General features: G+C 42.2%; 1 protein-coding gene across 1 annotated transcript; it reads right to left on the bottom strand.

Annotated features, from left to right (window-relative positions):
* Window positions 1–1416: 1416 nt before the first annotated feature.
* On the bottom strand, window positions 1417–23559 carry LOC309329098 (uncharacterized protein; the record flags this gene model as incomplete). The annotated part of the gene is made up of 9 exons (XM_081839627.1): window positions 1417–2105; window positions 5826–5965; window positions 10152–10219; window positions 15164–15262; window positions 16183–16396; window positions 17788–17975; window positions 18444–18644; window positions 21164–21304; window positions 23227–23559. The coding sequence occupies 9 exons, from the start codon at window positions 23557–23559 to the stop codon at window positions 2008–2010; spliced, it is 1482 nt and encodes a 493-aa protein (XP_081695753.1). The 3' UTR covers window positions 1417–2007.
* Window positions 23560–23982: the final 423 nt, after the last annotated feature.

Below are 23982 nucleotides of genomic sequence, written 5' to 3' on the forward strand. Positions count from 1 at the left end.
CTTACTTTAAAAAAGCATTTGATTTATCCTGCATGTGATTGCATGTCCATGGACACAGTAGCTCCCAATATATTAGCTTCTGGGAGACAAATGTGAAAATAATCATGACGCTGCTCAAAGCCATCTGGTTAACTTGGTGGAAACAATTCTGGGAGACAAAAAAAAATGGCTGATCCAGCAACAGTTTCATATTTCACAAAAATAAAAAGCAACTGCAATCACCAGGAGTCTAAAACATGCTAATAATACTGTGTAGCAAACTACCGTAAATTGTGCCTGCATAGTTTTCCTAAATCTCGTCAAAACTTGGCTTTTTCAAAGCAAGAAACATTTTTATGTCCTGTTGTGGCCAATGGATGCTCTTGTTAAACTGTTCAAACCCCAGGCAGGCAGAAGACCCTCTGAGGTGGACCTCAGTGTCTGGGCTGAATGATGGGGATGGCGATGCTCCTTCAGGTATACTGGGCTGATGCCATTTAGGGCTTTAAAGGTCAGCACCAATGCTTTTAGTTGTGCTCAGAAACATACTGGGAGCCAGTGAAGTTCATTCAGGACCAGTGTTATATGGTCCCGGCAGCCACTCCTTGTCACCAGTCTAGCTGCCGCATTTTGGATTAATTGTAGTTTCAGAGTCCCCTTCAAAGGAGCACATTGCAGTAGTCCCAAGGTGGAGATAACCAGAGCGTGAGCCACTCTGGGAAAACAGTGTGCAAGCAGGTAGGGTCGTGCTCGCGCACCAGATGGAGCTGGTAGACAGCTGCCCTGGACCCAGAAGTGACTTGTGCCACCATGGACAGCTGTGAGTCCAAAATGACTCCCAGGCTGCACACCTGGTCCTTCGGGGGCACAGTTATCCCATTCAATGCTGGTGGGGAAAACACAACTTTGCTACTGATTGCTCCGGGCAAAAATCTCCCGCTTGTGTTTCTAATAAATGTGTATCCACAGTCCTCTTAAATGGGTCCCCTATAGGGCAGCAGAAGCTGGCCAATATATTAGCAATGCACTGCTTTAGTATGTATCTCTGTTTTTGTTCATATTTTAAAATATAGCTAATGGTTGTTACAGAAACCTATGTGTTTATTTTTGTTCACACAAGCTTCTGGTGGGCTTGGAGTTTCCTACTAGAGCCCACCAGGGCATCACCAGGTCAATTTGCTTCTGTAGGAGAAGCTACCTTCCACCTTGCAGACCAAAGTGGAAGCAGCTGGCAACTTTGCAAAATCTGATGGGGATCTATAACACACAACTAGGGCTACTCTGCATTACCCATAGATCTGTACATTTGCAATCAGCTGTCGGCAAAAATAAAAACTAGAATGACATAAAAAGTGTGCATGCAGAACTGCACCCATGACACCCTCTTGTTCCACTTTCATGGCAACAGAAGCTGTAAGAACCTGAAGCTGTAATAACCTATCACCCACCAACATACGGTAACCTTTGTGGAATGGTGCCCAGTGCCTAGGATGGAAGCAATTCCCTTTAAAAGCCTCTGAACAGAAATTTAGGGTTGATTCTGTTTTCAGCAGAGGTTCCTAGAGGGCGCTGGGCACCTTTGGAGTAGGGCAGAACAGTACCTCTGCAGGGAGGGTAAGATTCTATACCCATAACCTCCCTCCGTACTTTCCTACCCATTGCTGCAGGGTGCTGCTTGGAAAAGGTATTCACGGGCACCCAAGAATTGGTTTAAAAAAACTTGGGATGAGAAAATTACCTTTAAAGCTTTGATCATTGTCAGTCTCAGATCAATAGTGACACATTAGTCTTTGCTGGAAAACCTCTCTAGCAAAGATAAGTTCTACCAAATGGCAGCAGCATTGATAATGTTTCATCAGCAAGCTCAGGATACTCAGTGGTAATATAAAGCCAAAATTCAGTTGACAGCACTTCCAAATTTAATTATCTCTGTGGGTCCTAATGCACAACAATGCAGTTGTTTTTTACAGAAAAAGAAACTTTGTGACAATAATTGCAAATGGGTTTCACACACACACCAACCTCTATTTATTCAGCAGAAATGTGGTGGACAAATTTTCCATGTAGTGAATCCATGTGGCTGATGATAATTTGCTTAATGTTACTTTTAATCTCATCTGCTTTATCTTCAAGTGAAACAAGAAATTTTGTCAAACATAGAAACTTACCCATTGTGACCTGCCAAACTCAAACTATTTTTCTCATGAAAGCTTAGACTTCTCCTACATGTGTAAATATGTTTTTATCTCTATCTTGTACATTTAAATTCAACTTACTCTGATTACCAAACATGCCAGTGAGGTATGCTATCCATCTGAATTGGCCAAATTATTTGCAAGTCCAGACCTTTTATTTGAAAGAAATCCATTTACCTCTTGTCTTAACTCAGTCTCCCTGTAGCACATGACCCCTTAAACACCAACATCTGTGTGACGTAATAAGTGTAGATATTAATAACTCTTAGCGTAAGATTTCAAATGTGTGTTGAATGACCTGGCTTTGATAAAGCCAACAATTTTCACTGAATTGCTAGTACTTCATGACGCATTAACCTAGCTCTTTTGCTGCCAATGAATGGTTCATGTTGTAGGAAGCAGTGATAAGCTACATTTTTAACTTGCTGTACTGAGCAATTGTTTATATTGCCACTGCTTAAGAGTACTGAAAAGTACTTGGAGCCATGCATCTGAGACTAGCTTTTATTGTGTGCACTTTGCTCCAGACATAGTGTTTGTGCATAGATTGTCTTTCTTGCTTGAGAACCACTACTTAGCTTCAAATCAAATTGGCACCTTTTTGTGTTGCTGCTTCCCATAGCCACCTTTCTTAATAGATATGTGAAGCCTTCATGTTCATTTCCTCCAGAGGAGGTTGCTGCCCTATCTTAACTAATTCAGGTACTTTTTCATGTAACTGAAGAGATAATAGCTTCAGCATTTCTGTAGCATTTCTACTCTACTGTGAAAACTCAAGCACTGACTTGACATTTGAAGGCTAAAGTTTTTTTAATGCTCTTTAAAAAACTATCCCTAGGGGATATGTTAAATCTAACCGTTTAACTCCCTGATTTCCATCAGAGCCATTGTACAGAGAAAGGAGGTTTAATTCTTCCTACCTGCTACAAACCTAATTGGGGCAGGGCAGGAAATCCTCCTGTAATTACCAAAAGGAAAAAAGCTCCCCGGGGAGCCAATTGGAGCTTCCATCTCAATTACCAACTGGAGTTGGGTAGTGCTCTCTGTCAAGGATTTGCGTGGCGAGTTCCCGCCCCCACCAGGATAAATAAAGACACCAGACACTGTATGTAAGGTTAATTGGGCGAATTAGGCCACAACTTTATTGAATTCAGGAATGAGAGGCATTGGCATAGGCATTGGTCCTAACGGCTATCCGGCTCCAGCCCATTTGCTGGAGACACGGGGAAGGGTTAACCTTATATCAGGGGAGACTCCCGCGAGGCACGTCGACTAGGAACTCCCCCAGGTCACCGCTCTGGGGCGTGCCTTTGGCCCACACCTCCATAGGCTTCGGACAGGGCCACGCCCCCCGGGGTCCTTTAACGGACCACCCTTCGCTCGCTGGGGGAGGTGATGGCGTTCCTCCCCCCCCACACATCGTCTTAACCCCTTCTTACCAATGCCTACCGCCAATGCCGAGAAGTTGTGACGAGTTGCTACGAGGTAGGCGAAAAACCAAAAGGCCCGAAATTGCCAATTGGGAAAAATTCCTACCATGCCCCTTGCGGCGACAGACCGAAGTCCATAGCAATGTCAAAGGAGTGCCTAAGCCTAAACCTACTCAAAGGGAGGGAGGGTGGGAAAAACGTGGGGGCGAGCCGGCGAAAAGAGGGCGAGCCCCCTCCGTGCCGGCAATAAATAGGGCAAGCCACGCCCCCCCGCCGCCCAGCTGATTGGCCGGCTGGGGGGGGCGGGCCAGACGGGGATTCCCCTGCTCTCGCAGGGGCAGAAGCCAGCCCCCGCTCGCGTGGGTGGGCGTGAAGCCCGCAACCCCACCTCCTGGGGCAGGCCCGGAAGTGGCTTTGTCCAAGAGACAAACGTTGCACATGAATGAGTGGCTGGCAACTTACACTGTGCTGTCTTTCAGGTCAGGATTTAACCCATCTTGCCTGCAGACAAATGCAGACTGCTACATGGGATGTTTGTTTATATTTATTAACTTCCAATATGCAGAGGCCACATTTCCCCATGGGTGGTTACAAAGCAGCTTACAGAACTATCAATAAAACATTGCTATAAAATAACACAGAGTTTGAAGCAAAACGAAAAACAGTAACAGGTAAAGAGCACAAGTTCCATAAACAGGCATAATGCAACCTACTTAAAATGCCTGCTAGAATAAAAAGGTAAAGGGACCCCTGACCATTAGGTCCAGTCGTGGCCGACTCTGGGGTTGTGGTGCTCATCTCGCTTTATTGGCCAAGGGAGCCGGCGTACAGCTTCCAGGTCATGTGGCCAACAGGACTAAGCCGCTTCTGGCGAACCAGAGCAGCACACGGAAATGCCGTTTACCTTCCCGCCGGAGTGGTACCTATTTATCTACTTGCACTTTGACGTGCTTTTGAACTGCTAGGTTGGCAGGAGCAGGGACCGAGCAACGGGAGCTCACCCTGTCATGGGGATTCGAACCACCGACCTTCTGATCGGCAAGTCCTAGGCTCTGTGGTTTAACCCACAGCGCCAGCTGCATCCCTTCGCCTGCTAGAATAGGAAGGTATTTATCCAGTGCCTGCAATTTAACAGGGAGGGGCCCCATCAGATCTCACCTGGAAGGTAGTAGAAGAAAAGGATCCCTTTTCCACACAATAGTATCTAGCTTTAGCTAGCTTTGTGCTGGGACTTGGCAACAATTGTGTTGGGCTCCCCCACCCCCTTCGGGCCAAGTCACAGTGCTGTCAGGTAAGTTGTTTTTCTTTGCTATCTGAAATCAAACCATATTGGCAAAGGCTCAGTGCTTTCTAAGCCCTCATGATCAGATGGCCCATTTGCTTACTTTTAATAATGGACAGAATAGTTCTATGAACTGGCCCTTATTTCTCAACAGATAGACGTGTGTAAGTGGCCCATTATGGGACATGCATACTGCTGCACCAATCCAAAGCCACAAACTATAATAGACAACACTGTTGGATGCACTTTGTTCATGTTTTACAGGTAAATATGCAGACACAACTATTTGGGGTTGAAGAACAATCAATCTTGCTGAATTGAAAAAATCTTGCATTCTCTTTTGCAAATGTACATTCACTTTCATTTAGTGGTACACTTTGAAGTGCAGGAGTTCATTATGACAGGTCCCACAGCATCAAACTTGAGTGAAAAAATGCAGGCACTTCCACACACACACAAACACAAATCAAAGAACAGCAGTACATTTAACAGCCAATTGGTTATAATCAGCACGCCTACAATCCTGGGAATAATATCCATTGCTTGTAGTAGTGCTGCATAGATTCAATTTTGCAAGCACATTGCATCTTAACAAAATATGTTCAGGCAACTGGAATGTAACCTTTAATTAGATGTGCAAGGCAAGTGTTTTAATTTAGAATGCTGGTAAGTAGGAAACCTATTTTAAAAAAAGAAAAATTTGCCCAACTTCTGCTGGATTAAGTTTCTCGTTCTCTGGCTTCATCTATGACAAACTGTCACAAAGAAAAGTCTCATCACCTCATTCACTTGCCCATACAAGGAAGGGCTTCAATTAATCTTGCACTCCAGTAAAAACATTGTGGCTCCTACACAAGGTCCTGGAGCTGCCTTACCCCACCCCCACCCCCCATCATTGGTTATATTTTTAATTCTTCTCCAATCACTCTTCGGTATTACCATCAACTGGAAACCAGAAATATTCAATGATTTTCCTGCCTCTTCTAGCTGGTGTTCTCTCCTGCAGTTCAGCAGGACAAAGTCCACACATCTGAGGATGTCCAGGGTTTGAACTGGGTGCAACAACTCTGTGCAAAATCCTGCAGAGAAATAAAGACTCAACATAATAGTTAATGCAAAAACTCAGTATGTCTGCACCATAGTTTCTCTACTGCACGTTATTTCCCCATTTCACTGGTATGTATTTATTTATGCCTCCTTTTGGTGCATGTACGCTTTAGGGTTGCCATACGTCTAGAATTTCCCAGATATATATGGAATACTGCAGTTGGAAACAGTGTCCAGGCAGAAATTGCTGAAATGTCCGGGGAAATCCAGATGTATCTGTGTCAGCAGTGTCGTTATTTTGGCGATTTTACTTAAAAATAGCTCCAATTTTATTTTATTTTTATTTTATTTTGTGATATTGTCACAAAAGGCCAACAACCGTTCTGTCTGGATTTCTGTCTGAAATATAGCAACCCTGATGTACAGTATATACAAGCAATGATTGTATGGGAGAAATGAGGGGTAAGAGAAAAAATGACAAGTAGTTTGCAATACTAGGCTGGATCAGTCTGTAAAAACAGATTTGCTCCCTGTACAAGTGAGCAATCACTAGGCTCCCTAGTTTACTCACTGAAAGCAGCAAACAAAAGGAAATGCTTTTTGTGATCATCAGAACAAACATTATGGGAAAGTGTGTATCTCTTTAACAAGATGCTGACTTCCCTCTTGACCAGATGTCAAACTCAGGAGTGCAGCCCTAATCTAGGGGTTCCCAACATAGTGCCCATGGGCACTGGTGTGCCTGCCAATACCTCCTATGGTGCCTACAAAAGGTCTCACTAAATATCCCCTAAAAATCCACAATGCATGAGAGAGCTCTTCCTGCTCTCTTCTTTGCAGTGCCTCAGTCTCTCCTACATCAAACACCCACAGTTCGTCATATGCCAGGAGAGGAGAGAGAAGAGTGGAGATGCAAAGAGCTGCTCTCTATGAATGAGTGCAGCAGTGCTTTATGTAGGTGCCCCCCCCCCCACCAATTGATTGGGGATGTGCTTGTCCACACCATTCTGTGGCCCTGTCTCTTTTTCTGCTCTTTTGGCTACATTATGTCACACCCTATGGCAGCCATTTTGTGTTAATCAGCACAACCCCCGCAGTAGCCATTTTGTGACCTGGCTATGGCATATTCTCAAAACTCCAAATAGCCCCAAAAGTTTGGCAACCCCGCTCCTATTAATCTAAGCAGTAGGACTACTTGGACTAGAGACAGACCCAGTGTTCCCAGTGGTCTAGATCCAATTGTACATAGGTTCTTTTTCAGGTAACTTACTTTTCCTTAAATAATAACAAGTGTGGGGAAGCCACACTTTCTAAAAAGGCAGTGCCCAGGGAGGGGAGACTTATCTCTGCACTCCCATCCACAGTGAGTGAAAAATGGATCCTTTGGATCCTCTGGTCTGGTTTATGCAGGGTTAAAAGAGAGCATATTCACCTATTTCCGGAGAACAATCTCCCCCCCCCCTTTTTTTTAAACTGATTGCATTGTATTACAGCCTGTGAGAGAACTGCTTAACACGATCAAAGTGACCTCAGCTTGTCTGTGCTGTCTTCTACCAAGTTAATGCAAAAAGACGGGTGGCAAACCCAAACTAGAGACAGCCTAGTTGTAATACTTTTTCCACCCAACATTATTTTTATGAAGCTGGGAGTATGTTCTGTGCCTTTAATTTTAAAAAATCTGCATAGCTGAGATTAAAGATAAATTTTGTTTTTATTCAGTTTACCAAGCGACTATGATAACAAAACTACATTTGGGATAAATTAAGTGGAGGGGGGTAGAGCAAAGAAAAAAATAGTCACTTTTTTTACTATGTTTAGCCCTTTTTATGTTGGAAGAAAGCAAAGCCATATACAGTATAAACCTTAATTGGTTCTCCAGGGTACCCGATAAGTTTCTCACTTATCATACAAAGGGGTAAGTTGATGCAGTTAAAATTGTTCATTTGACAGCTGATGTTTAGATCAGCCTTCCTCATCCTGGTGCCCTCCAGATATTTTGGAGGGCAGCTGTCATTATCCCTGACCACTGGCTTTGCTGGCCAGGGCTGATGGGAGTTTGGACCCCAAAACATCTGGAGAGTATCAGGTTGGGTATAGCTAGCTCAGGTTAATAAAGCACTGTTGATTTACATAGGCTTGCCATACATCAGGAAAATTCCTGACATGTCCTGGTTTTGGGGTGTAAAAATGGCACCGGGGAAATGTATGGCAATGTGATGGAAAAAGCAGCTTTTTGAAATACGACAGCCCTAATTTACAAAGGCTTTACAGAACAAAAAACAATACATGTTTCTTTGCTGAGGAACACAATATTTAGGCAAGGAGCGGCAAAAGACAGAGAAAGACGAGCAGCAAAAGCAGCAAGTGATAAGTGCAGAGAATTTAGAAGCTACATGAATTTAGGGCTTATCTCAATGAGGACTAAAAGGTGGAGTAAAGGCTCCGCATCTTGTGTGGTTTTGAGGAAAGATCTGAAGGAAGGAAGAGGAGTGCCACCACACAGGTTTTCTGGGAGGGATTTTCAAGCAAAAGGGGTGATGGAAGGATGTAGTTCCTGGGCTAAAGTGAGTCCCTATAAGAAAGCCATATTAGAGGAGCTCTGTTGGGTTAGATCAAAAGGTCCACCTTGTCCTGTTTTGCACAGCAGCCAACTAAAAATGCCTCAAGGAAACCCCAAAGCAGGACATTAGAAGCAAAATCCTTCTGCTGTTGTAGCTCCCCAGTAATGGTTACTCAGCAGCCTACTGCCTCTGAAACTGAATGTTCCATTTATCCTCCATGACTCGTAGCCATTGGAAGCCAGATCTCCCATGAATTTGCCTCATGCCTTTCTAAAATCATAAACTTAAGTCAGTGACCATCAAGACTAGCTTTAGATGGTCATCTTGTGACATTGTTCTATACATACGTGCTGTGTGAAAATGTGTTTCCTTTCCTCTGTCCTGAATTTTCCAACATTCAGCTTCATTGGATTGCCCTAAATTCTGGTATTATGAGATGGGGGGGCACAACAATTTTCTCTGCACCAGGAATATTTTTTTAAAATGCTTTTATTTACCAGTACCCCTCACTGAGCCACTTTTTTTGTTAAACTGAAAAGCCCCAAACATGGTAGCCTTGTAGAGAAAATGCTCCAGATTCCTGATAATTTCGGTTGCCCTTTTCTGCATCTTTTCCAGTCCTACAATTTCTCCCCCTCCTTTTTTTTTTTTTTTTTAAGATGGAGCAGCCAGAATTGTACATAATATTATTGTAGCACTCTTAAACAAACACTCTCCAACAGTATCTGTACATTGAGGCCCTGGGCAATCAGTCCAAGACAATAGGCAGCAACATTTTATTTACTTATTTATACTTTTGTGATTAGGAAAGTGATAGGAAAACACATAGAAAAGTGTGGAACGAGCTCATGATTATAGGTAAGACACAAGCAAGTAAGAATAAATGTTCACTGTTGTATAAACTCCCCACAAACAAATCTGAATGAATGTTCAGTAAAGACTGGATGTAATCCAACATATTCATTAAACGCTGTGCAAACTAATCTGGATGCTTAGTAAATAGGTCGCCTGGAAGAGCCCAGAGATTCTCTCACATTGATGGCAATGAACTGGGCCAAAGAAGAGGGTGAGCACTTGCCAGTCAAGGCACAACACAAAGTTGTCTCACAGACAGCTCACAGAGGAATTTGCTCATCTCTCAGCAGCTGCTCACAGATCCTCCTCCTCTAAACTCTCTTTGTTCTTTCCAATTCTCTCTCACATTACTGCTACTTCATTTTTTTATCAATTTCTCCTTCAAAGATCTGTAACTACAAAGTTCAAACTAAAAGCCCACAACAGTTGACTAGCTTGGATTTCAAGGATTCCTAATGGATTATTTTAGGAGAAAAATGATTAAAGGAGCAAAAAGCTCTTTGAAGAGCTGAACCCTTATGTGTCTTGATTTTCCTGGGCATGAAATTTTGCTCCCATTTTTATTTTCACAGAGGAGCCAATTTTCTGTTACCTAGTAGGGAGAGGAGAGATGGAAAGAGGTAGACAGTTAGTGTTGTCAGAGGATACATGAAAAGCAGAAGTAATGTGCCTTTCCATCAGTTTATTTCCTGTCTTTAATATGCCAGTAAACATATTAATTTATTACCTGTCAGATCCTCTGCACAGATAGCTCACTGTGAAGTTGGAGGTTAGGAGATGTCAGAGACTATAAAAGTCCTACCTGTCAGTGCTCTTGGCCTTTTCTTCATTGTCAACACCAGGGACTGAAAAACAAACTTGCTCTCCTTCCTGAAACATAGGCAAAAAACAAGAAATAAGAGCTGCTTTATAAATAAAGGATTGCTTCCACTTCATAGTGATTACTTAAGGTCTTGTTGACATGGCTGAAACCTGTGTGGGGCTGATTCAGAGGGATTACATTGAAAATTTGAGTTTTACCACCTCCTTAAATAAAGAAAGTGCTCCTGAATTAACAGTGACCTGTGCTTATGCAGTTATTTCAAAGGTTGTCTCCCCACCCGCAAGGTTCTTTGGATGGTATTTTACTCCCCACTTCCTGGTGGGTTTTTACAAATAGAACACTTCTGGAAGGAAGTCTTGAAAGATATATCTCAGATTACAAGTCATACCCTGGTCTTAGCCTTACTTATTTTATATACTTCAGATATGGACCAGTTAAGTAGTAAGGAATTGATAAAACGTTTATTAACAGCAGCTAGAATGGTCACAACCAGAACCTGAAAAACATTGCAAACAGCCACAATGGGAAAGTTGTTGCAAAAACTGAAGGTGACAAGGAGACAGAAAAAACAAGATAATTTTTACATTGTATGGTATGATTTTATTAAATATATAAATGAAACAACACATAGACAAGGAATACCGTAGAAATGGTGTAGATATTATGTATTATGAAATAAGATGTATGTATTTACCTCCCTAGTGACCCATTTGTTACTCTTGTCATGTTTTATTATTTATGTTTGCACAAAGAAATTATGATAATTGTTTTGTGAATGCTTTGTTACTGATTTTGTAACAGACAATCAATTTTTAAAAAGGGAAAACTAGTGAGAGTGCACCTCACAAACTGGTTATAGGTCCCTCATGATTTAAAGGAATAATTTTGAGTTGGCTGATTGGCTGCCCCTGCTATAGACAATATATTATGACCATTGGCCATGTGGCTGGGGCTGATGGGAAATGAAAGGCACCATTGGGGCTACCTAGATATAAAGCAGGGGTTTCAGTCAGGAATCTTTCCCACCTCTATGTAGAGGTATTGCAGATAAAAGTTGTGATATTTGCTCTACCACTGAGCTACAAGTAGCCCTTCCTCACATGGAGCCTTCATATGGAAGAGGAAGAAACAAAGCTACTAGGGGCCATTTTGTGTGAGCTAGGTATGTCAAATCAGCTGGAGAGATCCATCTCATTTTTAATATTGATTAAAACAGGGGGAGCTCTGGCTTATTTACAATTCTGACAGAGAGGCATATAATTTAATTCTGCTAATTATCAAATATAAGAAAATAGATCATTCTCAAAGTATCTCACTGATTTCTACATAATTGCCTCATACCCATCTTGTGTTGTTTTTCTGAGCGAATCCCACGTTAGCACACCCTTCCCCTAACCTTTAATGTTTTTAAAGAATGTAATAGTTAAGCAAGAATAGTTGGTGGTTGCAAGTTGCTGTTGGATACCTAAAAATACCTCCTAGAAGGAGTGCCCTGTGCATGTAAATCAAAAGCTCTTTTGTCTAGTTGCAATTCCATGACAATAAGCTCGTCACAATAGAACAGGAGGCTGCCAAGAGACAAATAATTAGAGCCTTCTCTCAGGAATTTAAAAATATGATTAAAGTGAACCCTACATGCACCATTTCATTTAAAAATTCCAAATGTTATAAATTACCCAATTTCTAACTCCTGTCAGTTTATTTTTGAGTTTTACATGCTGAGCAAATTAATCAGTCAGATTGCCAAAGCTAATTCAGTTATGACAGCATGTGCGGGCATATTTGGTAAATTTATTCACATCTTGGCTGCCTCTTTCAAAAATGAGTTGAATCCCACAGCAGAAGATAAACAGATCTTTCCTCCAACGGTAGGAGGTAGGCATGAATGCTACCCACACAAAATGATTTGCCTGTTTTCTTCCATTTCTAGACTCACATGATACAAAGTTATTCCATCCACTGAATACAACGTTCAATGCAAAACACTTCTAGTATTTTGGCATGTCAAGTAAGGAGCATATCCTTCAATTGTCTGCATTAAATTTAGCTATTGGCCAAACATCTTCCAATACTAAGGGGCTAAGTGACATGTAGTTACATATTGTTGGTAAATTCTCCACGTGCGCCTCTCTGCCAGGCAGAGTGAGAAAGTCTTGGGTTTCTAATTTAGGAACTATTGCTTCTTGTTATGTACTACCAGTAACTATAGAGATACATAGTGCCTTCTCCATTTCGCCACTAAGACCAGATGCTGAAATTAGAAACAACACTTTGCTTTTTATTTCATTTTTTGTCCTTTATGTGTGTTAAATAATAAAACTAAATGTCACACTAAATGCCTTGGACTGTTACACCAGGGCTCCATTTATGTTCTCATAACACTCTGTACTAATACGTAAAACTTCTGAGTTCAGTGGGGCTTCCTCCCAAGAAAGTACATACAGAAATGGAACATTAATGCCTAAAATCTAAGGAAGTTGTCCTGCGCCAAAGAATAATCCACTTCTCTCTAGGAGGGGAAGAAAAAGCAAATCCATAATTCCAGTTTATCACAGTTTATCTCAATTTAATAAATTTTGGCCCAAGCTCAAGGTTCTCTTTGTTACTTGTGTGCATATGGCACATTACTTTGTCTTTAAAAAAAAAGAAAAGTGAAATTGATCTCTAATTAAGTATATTAATTTGCTGTTTCGTGGAGCATCCCAAGAGGCAGGTGCAGTGTTGATACACCAAGTTTTTTTGGGGTTTTTTACAAAGCATTTTGAAAGGAAAAGTTGAAGATGAATGACTGTTAGCTTGATACTTAACAGGCTGTTATTTCCACTAGTCCAATATTCTACCACCCGAATTTCATATTTGAAACATGCTTAACATACCCACTCCTCCCAAACAAACTAAAGAAAATTCCCACAACACTTAACAGGTACACACAGACCATGCTCAAAGCATGGAAAACACAAATAGGCAAACTATCCCCAACCCCATCCCCACTAATCCCCCTGGCGTACCACCCATTATTCTAGCATGCAGCACAAAACCTCCAGACAAAAACCTGGCGAACCAAAGGCTTATATCGCCTAATAGACTTTTATAAAAATAACAAACCCTTGTCAACACAAGAAATACAAGACAAACTAGAAGACACCCAAATGACCTGGTTAACACAACACCAACTACATGCCTTCTTAAACAACCCAACAGTAAAATCAGCAGCAACTAGGCCCCTGACAACCTTCGAAAACCTCCTCCTAACAACAAAGGGAAACGGTAAAGGGACGGTATCCGCAATATACAAAATACTACTCCAAAATCCCGCAAATCCCCTAGACACAATCAAAAAACAATGGGAGAATGACATAGGCTATGAGATTAACCCCACTCAATGGACCAGAATGTGGTCTAAACCCCCCTTTAAATCCATATCAACAAAAAGAAAAGAACTCACACTGAAACTCACCTACAGGTGGTACCTAACACCAAGGAAACTAGCGCTAATACACCCAGGAACCTCACCAAAATGCTGGAGAGGGTGCACCTCCTCAGGCACATACCTCCACATGTGGTGGGAGTGTCCCAAAATTCAACTATTCTGGACAACAGCCATACAAGAAATATGTAAAATAACTAAGCAAGTAATAGACATCACCCCAGAATTGGCCCTACTAAACATCTTCCAAGACAACAATGCCCATTTACACCACAAAGAACTTATAACCCACCTGCTCTCAGCAACCAGAAACATCATAACCAGACACTGGAGAGACCTGTCAGGAGTAAGCATGGACCAATGGTACCAAATAGTATGGGAAACAGCCCTACTAGAAAAATTAACTAATAAACTGAAACTGACACGGGGACAAACAGAAGAAGACGCCTTCACCCCGGTATGGCTCCCCTTTATCACATACACAGCCCAACAGGACAACGACAATAATCCACCAGCAGCATACAAATCAATATGGCTAACCTGATCCAAAACACCCACCCACCTCACTCACACACGAAAACAAAGATCACCACAGCCAATCACAAGCAAACAATCACACCCTAAGCCAACCCCAACCTCTCTCACCACCAAAGGAACACAAGTGAACAACACAAGCAACGCTGACACCAAACTCTACATACATTAAACATAATAGAAACACCGCCACCCGACCCCACCCCCATCCATCCTCCCTCTCCCCACCCCCCCTTTCTTTTTTCTTTCTGTTTTCTTCTCCCCCTAATGCCTCAACAAATGAAACGGATTTGTAAAAACGTTACATGGAAGAAGAAGAAGAAAAAAAACAACAACGAGGCACTACACTTTTGTAAAACAAGAAAATCCTTAATAAAAAATATTTTAAAAAATTAAAAAAAAGAAACATGCTTATTCTTGCACATTTGCTTAGTTCAGTTATATAAAAAAGAAAAACTAGTCCTGAGCTGTAATCCTGAGCTCTTTGTAACACTGTTTCATTCTGTACAAGTTTACATGGTGCCATTTCCATCTTGTGACATATGGAACACAGTACTGGTGTTTTCCCCTCTGATCTCAATGGAAGTAAATTCCAATTTGTTTACTGTTGGTTTTTGTTCTAAGGTGCTTTCAAAGCTCTTCTCTTCCCTTAGCATACAAAGAGTCCATGTGTTTGGTAAGTTAAAAATAGTTTACTTACAAACTCTTCAAAGGTCAGATTTGTGTGTTTTTCCATACAGCAATAAGAAAACACAGGCAGCAAAACTTAGGTTCCAAAGTGGTGAATGTTTCTAAATTATTTGTATAGAAACTACAGCTTGCATAAGCCATGTAGTCTGAGCTTGGAGCAACCGGTTCAGATCTCTTTGCTTGCCAGAGTTCACATGGTGGTATGAAAGAGCAAGGAGTTTTATAATCTTTCCTTGCAAGGTGAGGGAGAGTGACCCAGCTAAGCCTGGCAGGACATTTTACTCTATGGTCTTAACCCCTTCATGCATTAATTATAGGAGCCTGCTTATCCCACACTTACCGCAAATCTCTGTGGAGTTCCATCTTCATTTCTTAATACTGTTATGTGCTCATTGCTTTCATTGATACACAAGAAATAGCTCTTTATTTTCACCTGACACTAAGAAGAGAAGGGAAGAAGAAATGCTGATGCAAAGTTTAACTTCATTTGGGGCTGCTTATTCAGAAATACAAAGGGGGGGGGGAGTTTTAGACTACCAGGAAGACACAAAAGACATCCTGCATTTCAATTACTTATTTGTTTTCCTTCAGAAATGTCGTAGTGTGAATCCAGTGGATTTCCACTTGTACAACAGGATATCACCATCTTCTCTGCACCACATACACCCCCAAAATCTGCTTAGGAGGGTCTCCCAAAGGTGCAGGGGGGATGCAGGGAAGGAGGAGAGGAAGATGGCATCCCATTCCACTCAGATGCATACAGTGATGATTCCATAGCTAGGACTGACTGTTCAAGGAGAGGTCTGGAAACTGGAGAAGCTGGAGGCTGAAGTGCGACCAGGCAACAGTGAAATCAGAAGGCCAGGCTCTGGCAATTAGCTATACCAGGGTTCTGCGATGTAAGCACACACAAGGTCAAACAAGACGTGACTTTAAACACAGGATTAGAAAACACGCTTATACAGGCTTTGTGTCTCTGCTAGCAAAACAAAACCATGCTGTTGAGGGCTCCCTCATTTTCGTCAAGGCTGTGATAGGGGTTAATCTATTTCCTTGCATCACTTCCACTCCACCCCAGCTGCTATTTGCCAGAGGACAGAGGGGAAAGGGATAAACTCCCCTCATCCTGAGCCACAGTTTAAATTCAGGCTGGGGCTGTGCGGGGTCAGGACCTTGCAGTTGCTTTTTCTAGATAAAGAGCCAGTCCAAGTTCATTTTTTGAACATATATTTAAGGTTGTGTCTTGCCCCCAAGTAGCTCAGTGGATCAGTTACCTCAAGCCATGAGGGCTTCCAGAACAAAGCCCAGAGTCATTGACAGAGCCATTCACATTTCATAATGTATCAAAGTGGTACATACAGCTTTGTTTTGCCTTCTTGATTTTTCTTCCTCTTGGGATTGCCAGAGGTCTGCCATGGCACTATATTTCTTCATCCACATCTCACACTGTTTTTCCTTCTCTTCTATGTCCCGTTCTAGCAAGCGCTTCCCCCTTTCCGACTCGTAATGAAGCAAGGTTGCTTTCTCTAAAGCTTCTTCAGCAGCTTCTGTTCTACATCTTTGAGAGATTTCACTGGAATAGGTGGAGGGAAAAATGTTTATTTAGGGGTATAGGCTTTCCCATCCTAAAGGCTTCAACTAGATAATGAAATGAAATGAATGAAATGAAATTGTGATAGCAGAATAATACTTCTTTGAATTCAATTAAATTTGTTTCTCAACTTAACTCTAAATTCTAAAGACACTTGTAAACAGGCAGATCAAATGACATTTCCAAAAGGTTTTCAGGCTTGGAGAATGTATGAATGTCACTGCTGAATGAACCTCATGGTGTTGTTAAGAAGCTGCTCTCAGCAGATTTTAAGAGATGCTAAAGGTAAAGGTAAAGGGATCCCTGACCATTAGGTCCAGTCGTGGCCGACTCTGGGGTTGCGGCTCTCATCTCGCTTTACTGGCCGAGGGAGCTGGCGTACAGCTTCCGGGTCATGTGGCCAGCATGACTAAGCCACTTCTGGAGAACTAGAGCAGCACACAGAAACGGCGTTTACCTTCCCGCTGGAGCGGTACCTATTTATCTACTTGCACTTTGATGTGCTTTCTAACTGCTAGCTTGGCAGGAGCAGGGACAGAGTAACGGGAGCTCACCCCGTCGCGGGGATTCGAACTGCCAACCTTCTGATCGGCAAGTCCTAGGCTCTGTGGCTTAACCCACAGTGCCACTCGCGTCCCTTTAAGAGATCATAGTGAGGCTTATATTTGGAGTGTTTAAACCAGGAGTGGGGAACTTGTGGCCTGTAGCAATTGGCAGAGTGTGGGAGGTTGGAGTGGTCTTGGTTACTTGGGTTCCCAATGCATAGATCACTGTTGGTAACTGACAGGGACTGTGACAAGGCCAGGATGGTGTGGGTGTAGCAGCTGAACCCAAACAGACATTCCTGCTGCTGTGCTTGCACTGTGCAGACCTCCTCACTTCCTCCCTCTCCCTCTCTTGGTTACTGGAAGCAACCTCTGCATTGGGAAGTCAGGTAAGCAATACTGTCCCAATTCTCTACACCCCCACTGGCTTATGGCCCCTTCAGATGTTGTTGGACTACAACTCCCAATATCCCTGACCATTGGCCATTATGGCTCGGGCTGATGGGAGTTGGACTTCAACAAGCACACACCCAGAGGGCTACAGGTGTGCCACCCTTGGTTTAAAGCTATATACTTTACTATATTTATCCCAATTTTAAGACAACTAAGGATGATGGGGATGAATATTTCACAAAATGAGAGGTAGCATATGACACAGACCCTACAAAATGGGGTTTGGTATATAATTAAATGAATAAACAAAATAAAAAATCATACACCATTGTCAAGATTGGGAACATCTCTGTGCAATAGACAAATATATCAGGAAAGGAGCAACTGTTTTCTGGGATGGGAAAGTGGGTGGGTGTGTCTAAATTAAAACCTTACCTTTCTTTACACTTCAAATTCTCTTCTAGTGTTCCTTTCAGTTTCTGCTTTAGTTCATTCCTTTCGTGCTCCAAATATCGTTTTTCCTCACGGATGACTTCCCTCTCCATTGTTATTCTCTCTAGTTTCATCTGACTTTCAAAGTGGCTCTTTTCCACTTGTGCTAACAGCTGCTGCATTTCGGTTAACTGAAAGAAACAAATCAGAAAAACATGTTTTCCCCTCTCTAAGGCAGAAAGTTGCCGTGACAGCCAACCCGTAGAGGTTTTAACACCTATAAAAACAAAGGCAACGATAAGAGTTTGAAGGAAGAAAAATAGCGTGGAAGCCACTGCCTGAGGCAAATGATCCACATTGCTCCATGGGAAGTTTGGCCCTGTGCAGTATGAGATTTATTCTACTGCATCGCTGTAGGCCAGTCTTTCTCAGCCTTGGGTCCCCAGATGTTGTTGGACTACAACTCTCACCATTCCTAGCTAGCAGGACCAGTGATCAGGAATGATGCAAGCTGTAGCATAACATCATCTGGGGACCCAAGGCTGAGAAAGGCTGACATAGGCAAAGGCGATATTTTGATAGGCTTGCTCTTATACATTGTACCATGACAGATATGGGATCCCGACAACTGGTAGTTAACTCAGGGTACAAGCTCATACCTTTCTCTTCAGCTGCTGAGTTTCTTCTTTTAAGCTGATGTTCTCCAGCTGAACTGCTTCTTGCTGCTCCCGACACAGCTTTTCCTGGGCTTCAGCCTCCGCTTGGCCTTTCTCAGCTTCTGCCTGCGCCAGAGAGGCCTCCTCCACAAGCTTGGAGTATTTTGTCGCTGTCTGCTGAGAGGCATTCAGCTTCTGCTTCAGCTGAAGAGCAAAAGAACATGTGAATACAGTATTAGAAAGGGGTTTCTTATTCCACAGTCATTGATAAAACTCATTCACCTTTGAGAATGGCCCCTCTAGTATATCATGGGTGGGGGAGAGAGGGAATTGTTGCTACATACTATCTGATGTCAACAACACTTTACAGAGTGCAAGAAATTAGGTCAATGCCCTGAGGAGATTACAATCTAAAATTTATCACAGGGGGGAAACAAAGAAGCCATTTCAGTTTTCACTTGCATGTGCTTAGATCAAATTTCAGATTCAGGAGGATATGGGATCTAGGGAGTGTGCCAAAAGCTTTCCAGAAAAGTTTGGATCTGCCGAACTATTCACGCCATATATTGAAAGCACTCTTATACCACTTTGACAGTCATAGCTTTCCCCAAAGAATTTTGGGAACTGTTGTTTGTTAAGGGTGCTGGGAGCAGGAGCTCTGTGAAGGGTCTCCTCACAACTCTCACAAGGGGCTTATGATTTAAAGCCTCCTGCAGTTTTTCAACATATAGAGATATGTATTTTTAAAATATGTCAACTTTTTATTCCTTTCATTTTTGCTTAAAAGTTTTTAGTATTGTCACAATGCAGAAACACCCACAGAAATTAAACCTGTTTTGTTTTTTTACAGCCCCTCATTCTTTTAGTGCCTGATCATAGCAAACCTGCTATGAGTTGTTAGCAACAAATTCTCTGCCAGTAGGTTTTCTCGCCTGATTTATTTTCACTTTGTTTTTCCTTACACTGAGAAAAGCGTAATGTTCTACAAAGGGCAGAAACTTTGGCAGACCTTGAATATAGCTTTCCTGCCAAAATATTGAATCTGACCCAGCCAGACATAAACTACCCATACAATATTCATCAGTAACGTTCAGACTGGCAACCTCTCTGTAATCAAAGAAGAGGAATCAGGGTTTCCTTTTCAAAAAACATAAGCAGTTCATAATGCTTCTTCACAATATTCTTCTTCTTTCTCTCTGATGAAAAAGATTACTTTAAAGTTAACATAGATCAATATTTTAAGTCAAATGGAAAACTGCATTTTCGTGATTTGTGTGGTGGCAAGCCCTTTTTACTCAATAAGTTGAGCAATTAACCTCCATAATACCAGTCATGTCCCACTGGTTTCAAATCCTCTTTTCTGTATTCGTATCTTAATTCATAAAAAGGGGGGGGGGGACTGAGACTGCAAGCCTATGGATGGGCCTTTGGCCTGATTCAGCAGGCTCTTCTTATAAATGCTTACCTGGAAGTAATCTCATTAAGCTTAATGGGATGCACTTCTGAGTGGGCATGTGTAGGATGGCTCCACTAAAAGACTTGGATTAAATGCTTTATCCTGGATATTGGGATTCTGATGTCTGTATCTCAGAGTCAAGCTCATTTTGAGAGGATTAAAGACAAAAGCTGATGCTCAATGACTCAAGTTCACCATACACACATACTTGCACAACTAGTGGCCTAGTTGGATGGATAGAAATTTACACTCCTATTTATACCTGCAAGGGACGCGGGTGGCACTGTGGGTTAAACCACTGAGCCTAGGACTTGCCGATCAGAAGGTCGGTGTTCGAATCCCCGTGATGGGGTGAGCTCCTGTTGCTCGGTTCCTGCTCCTGCCAACCTAGCAGTTCGAAAGCACGTCAAAGTGCAAGTAGATAAATACCGGTAGGTACCGCTCTGGCGGGAAGGTAAATGGCGTTTCCGTGTGCTGCTCTGGTTTGCCAAAAGCGGCTTAGTCATGCTGGCCACATGACCCGGAAGCTGTACGCCGGCTCCCTCGGCCAATAAAGCGAGATGAGCGCCGCAACCCCAGAGTCGGTCACAACTGGACCTAGTGGTCAGGGGTCCCTTTACCTTATACCTGCAAGTTGTGAGGGAAACCACAACCCACACTCTGCTGTACCTCCTGGGATGTGCACCTGAGTATGAACATGCAATCTCCATGCACATTTCTTGACCTAGAAGAATTACCAAGCACAGATCTCTATTTTTGGATTGGGCGGTTTTGCTTTTAGGTGTATACCTTAAAAATGTAATTTTTGTGTGTGCAAAGCAGCCCATGGAGCCAGCTGTGAAAAAGTAGTTAGCTTACAGCGCAATCCTAACCATGTCTACTTAGAAGTTACTCCTATTTAATTCAACAGAGCTTAAACCCCACAGGGAAGGGGTTAGGATGCAGCCATAGTTGCCACTGCATTGCAGAAGTGGAGTTCAGACCTTGCTTTTAGGTCCAATTGCTTCTTTTAGTGAGACTTATAGTGAAGCAGATCAAAATGTCACAAGTTGTACCTGATGTTTAATTATGAACAACAACAACAGCATAATACTTTCTAATGGTTAAAAATGTTTTTTAATAGCTACGTCATTTCCTCTAATTTCACAGCAGGGGAAGTTTTCAGACAAACTCTATATTCTTTAAAGGGGACTACATTATGTTTAGTCAGGTAATGTTGGTAAAAAAAAAAAAAAGCAGAAAAGAGCTCAGTCTGGTAGTTTCATACCTCTTTAACTAGTGTTTGCAGTCCATGGTTTATATTTCTGAGATTTCTCATGCCCAGCTCGCTTTCCGATTTCATAAAAATTCTTTCCAAATGCAGCTCATTTGACAAGCATTTGTTCTGTTTCTTCAGGTCCTCGCATTCCTGATGACATGCAGATAGTTTTTGTCTTAATATCATTCTGGATAATTTCAGCTCATAAGATTTATTGCAGCCATTTCTCTAAATTGAACAATTTTGAAACTGTTCCTATGTGAATCTGTTAGCTTAAGGTATGTCTGCCATGGCTGTGTGGGTGGGTGGGGGAGTTCAACACACTTCTCCAAGCACACAAATAATCTTTCAAGCGAAATAAAAGTATGCTGAGCAATAATCTATATTTAAGACATGTAGTGTTACAGCAGAAAGAGGTTAAAGGAATCGTACTGGCCATGTGCATCTTAGACTGAGCACGGAACCAACAATTGGCAAACAAAAAGGACATGCCGTGTGCTTCTTAGAGGGGCTGCAATCTCATTCAGGTAAACTACATAGACCAGATGACCTTCTGTCAATCAGATTCTGAATTAGTTTTGTGCGCTCATGCACAGCGAGGCTGCAGATAAAAAGGTAAAAGTTAAAGGACCCCTGGATGGTTAAGTCCAGTCAAAGGCGACTATGGGGTTGCAGCGCTCATCCTGCTTTCAGGCCGAGGGAGCGTTATTATTGAAAAACACAAGGCCTTAACACAGGCATTTAGCCCATGCTTTCCTGTTCATATAAATATCCTTTTTGTTTCGTGGGCATAAGCGCAAAAAATATTCTGAATACATCTCATGGAAAGCCCAGTTCACAGGTGGAAGTCCTTGCTGGTTAGCTAAATCCCACCCATTAGAACAATCTAGATACAGATAAGCAATAAGAGTCTCATAGATTATGGAGGACTCTGAACAATCTAAGAATGAATAAGCAGAAACAGCTGACTTTGCTAGGAGTGTTATTCATTTCCAATACAACATAACAAAAGAAAACCAATTCTTGCTCGAGTAATAGAAAATTCCTGTCTCTAATAACTTTAAAGCAAAAGAGAATTATGATAACATTCAATCTATTACGGAGCTAGGATGGAAACTCTGTTCACCAAGATCTATCCTTCCAGCCCAGAAATGGCATCCTTGCATTCTTATAAAATAACTGCAATAAACGAAAATCTGCCCTTATTCCCTTATGTGGGATGCAAGAGCCCTTATAGAGTCCTTTGTAGGTTCTCCATCGGTCGGAGGAAAAAAGAGGCCAACCAGAGAATATTGAGAAGCAAAGCAGCTTGTAAGCCTGATCTTTATTGAATTGTTGCAACAGGGTGCCCCCTTCACACACAGGAGAAGGAGGACCCAGAATAAGGTGTGTCTGCCCTTACATAGACATTTTAAATTGCCCACCTTGGAGTCAAAGACCACCCACAGAAACATCATACCTACATCACAGAGGGGGTGAGGCTCAAGACCACCACCCCAGATACATCATACTTACATCACAGAAAGGGCGGGCTAAAGCAGAAATCTGAGTGGGTTGTTTACCTCCTGTCTGGCAAGTTATCTGTTAATGTTTACTGGAATGATACCCTGGGGAGCCTGGCCAGTCTTTTGTAATGATAAATACTTAGTTCCTGAACCAGATCATAGGCTCACCCTATTCATACACAGATATACCCTTAAGACAGGATTTGTGAAGGAAAAGACAATAGGGAGGCTCCTCCATTTGACCTTGCAGAGAAAACACCTGGTCAGCCTGGGAGTCAAAATGGCTCCATGGCTGCTCTCCTGTGCAGCTTCAGGCATGTGGCCTATATATCTATGTACGTGTTTGCTTGGTACATTTATGAACCTTTATTATATACATAAGACCTTAATGTATTTATTTTGTAAATTTCACAATGATTACTTATAAAAATAGCAAGATTATTTTCACCATTTAGAAACCACGATACTAAAAGTCAAGTTTTAAAAGTAATTTTGACTTATGTCTCAAAATTACACATTGCCCTGTGTTTTGAGGCATGTCACTTTAGCACACAAATAGTCACTGACCTTCCTTTTTCTCACAAGTTCTCCTTGCAGACGGTTGATGTGAGCAACAGAGCCTCCTTGGATCACAGCACTGGTTGGGCGAATCCGACAAACAGGCCTCGCCCCACGACACAGATTGGCGTGATGATCCCCAAAAGAAATGGTAGAAAGGGGAGATTTTCCAGTAAGCCCGTCAAGACTTGGCTTGCCATTAGTAAAGGATGTTGTGGCACTAGCACCGCTGCCATCGATAGTGGAAATGCCTTTGCCGCCTGCCGCGTTTTCCAGCAGAGATGGTTTCGTCGACAGATTGGCCCTGTGCGGGTCTCTCTGGGACAATGTCTTTTGTGGCATATTTGAGAAGTGTTTCCTGGAAATCTGTAGAACTGCTGAGAGTTCCAGTTCTACACTTTCTGGCTAAATAGCTGCTACCTCTTGCTTATCTGGTCAAAAACAGCCCTTCTACCAACTACTTGGGAGAGATAATGAAGATTGCAAGGCTAGTGTGAAAAAAAGCCATCAACTAAAGGTATCACCTGGCATAAATTATTAAACTGTTACTGGAGCCCAGAATGAAAGGAGCAGAAATAGAAGCTTCAGACCAGGGATGCAAACAAGCAAAAGAAGATTTGAACTCAGACGTGCCAGGTAGTGTAAGCTGCAAGAATCTGGGCTTTTATTGCTTCAGTTAATTGATTAATTGACTAAAACATCAGTCAATGGCAGGAACCGATTGTTGAAGTCAAAACTGAATTCCCAAGACTAGAAGTTAAAGCA

The sequence above is a fragment of the Podarcis erhardii genome (assembly GCF_964252035.2).
Source record: "Podarcis erhardii genome assembly, chromosome: 1".
NCBI lineage: Eukaryota > Metazoa > Chordata > Lepidosauria > Squamata > Lacertidae > Podarcis > Podarcis erhardii.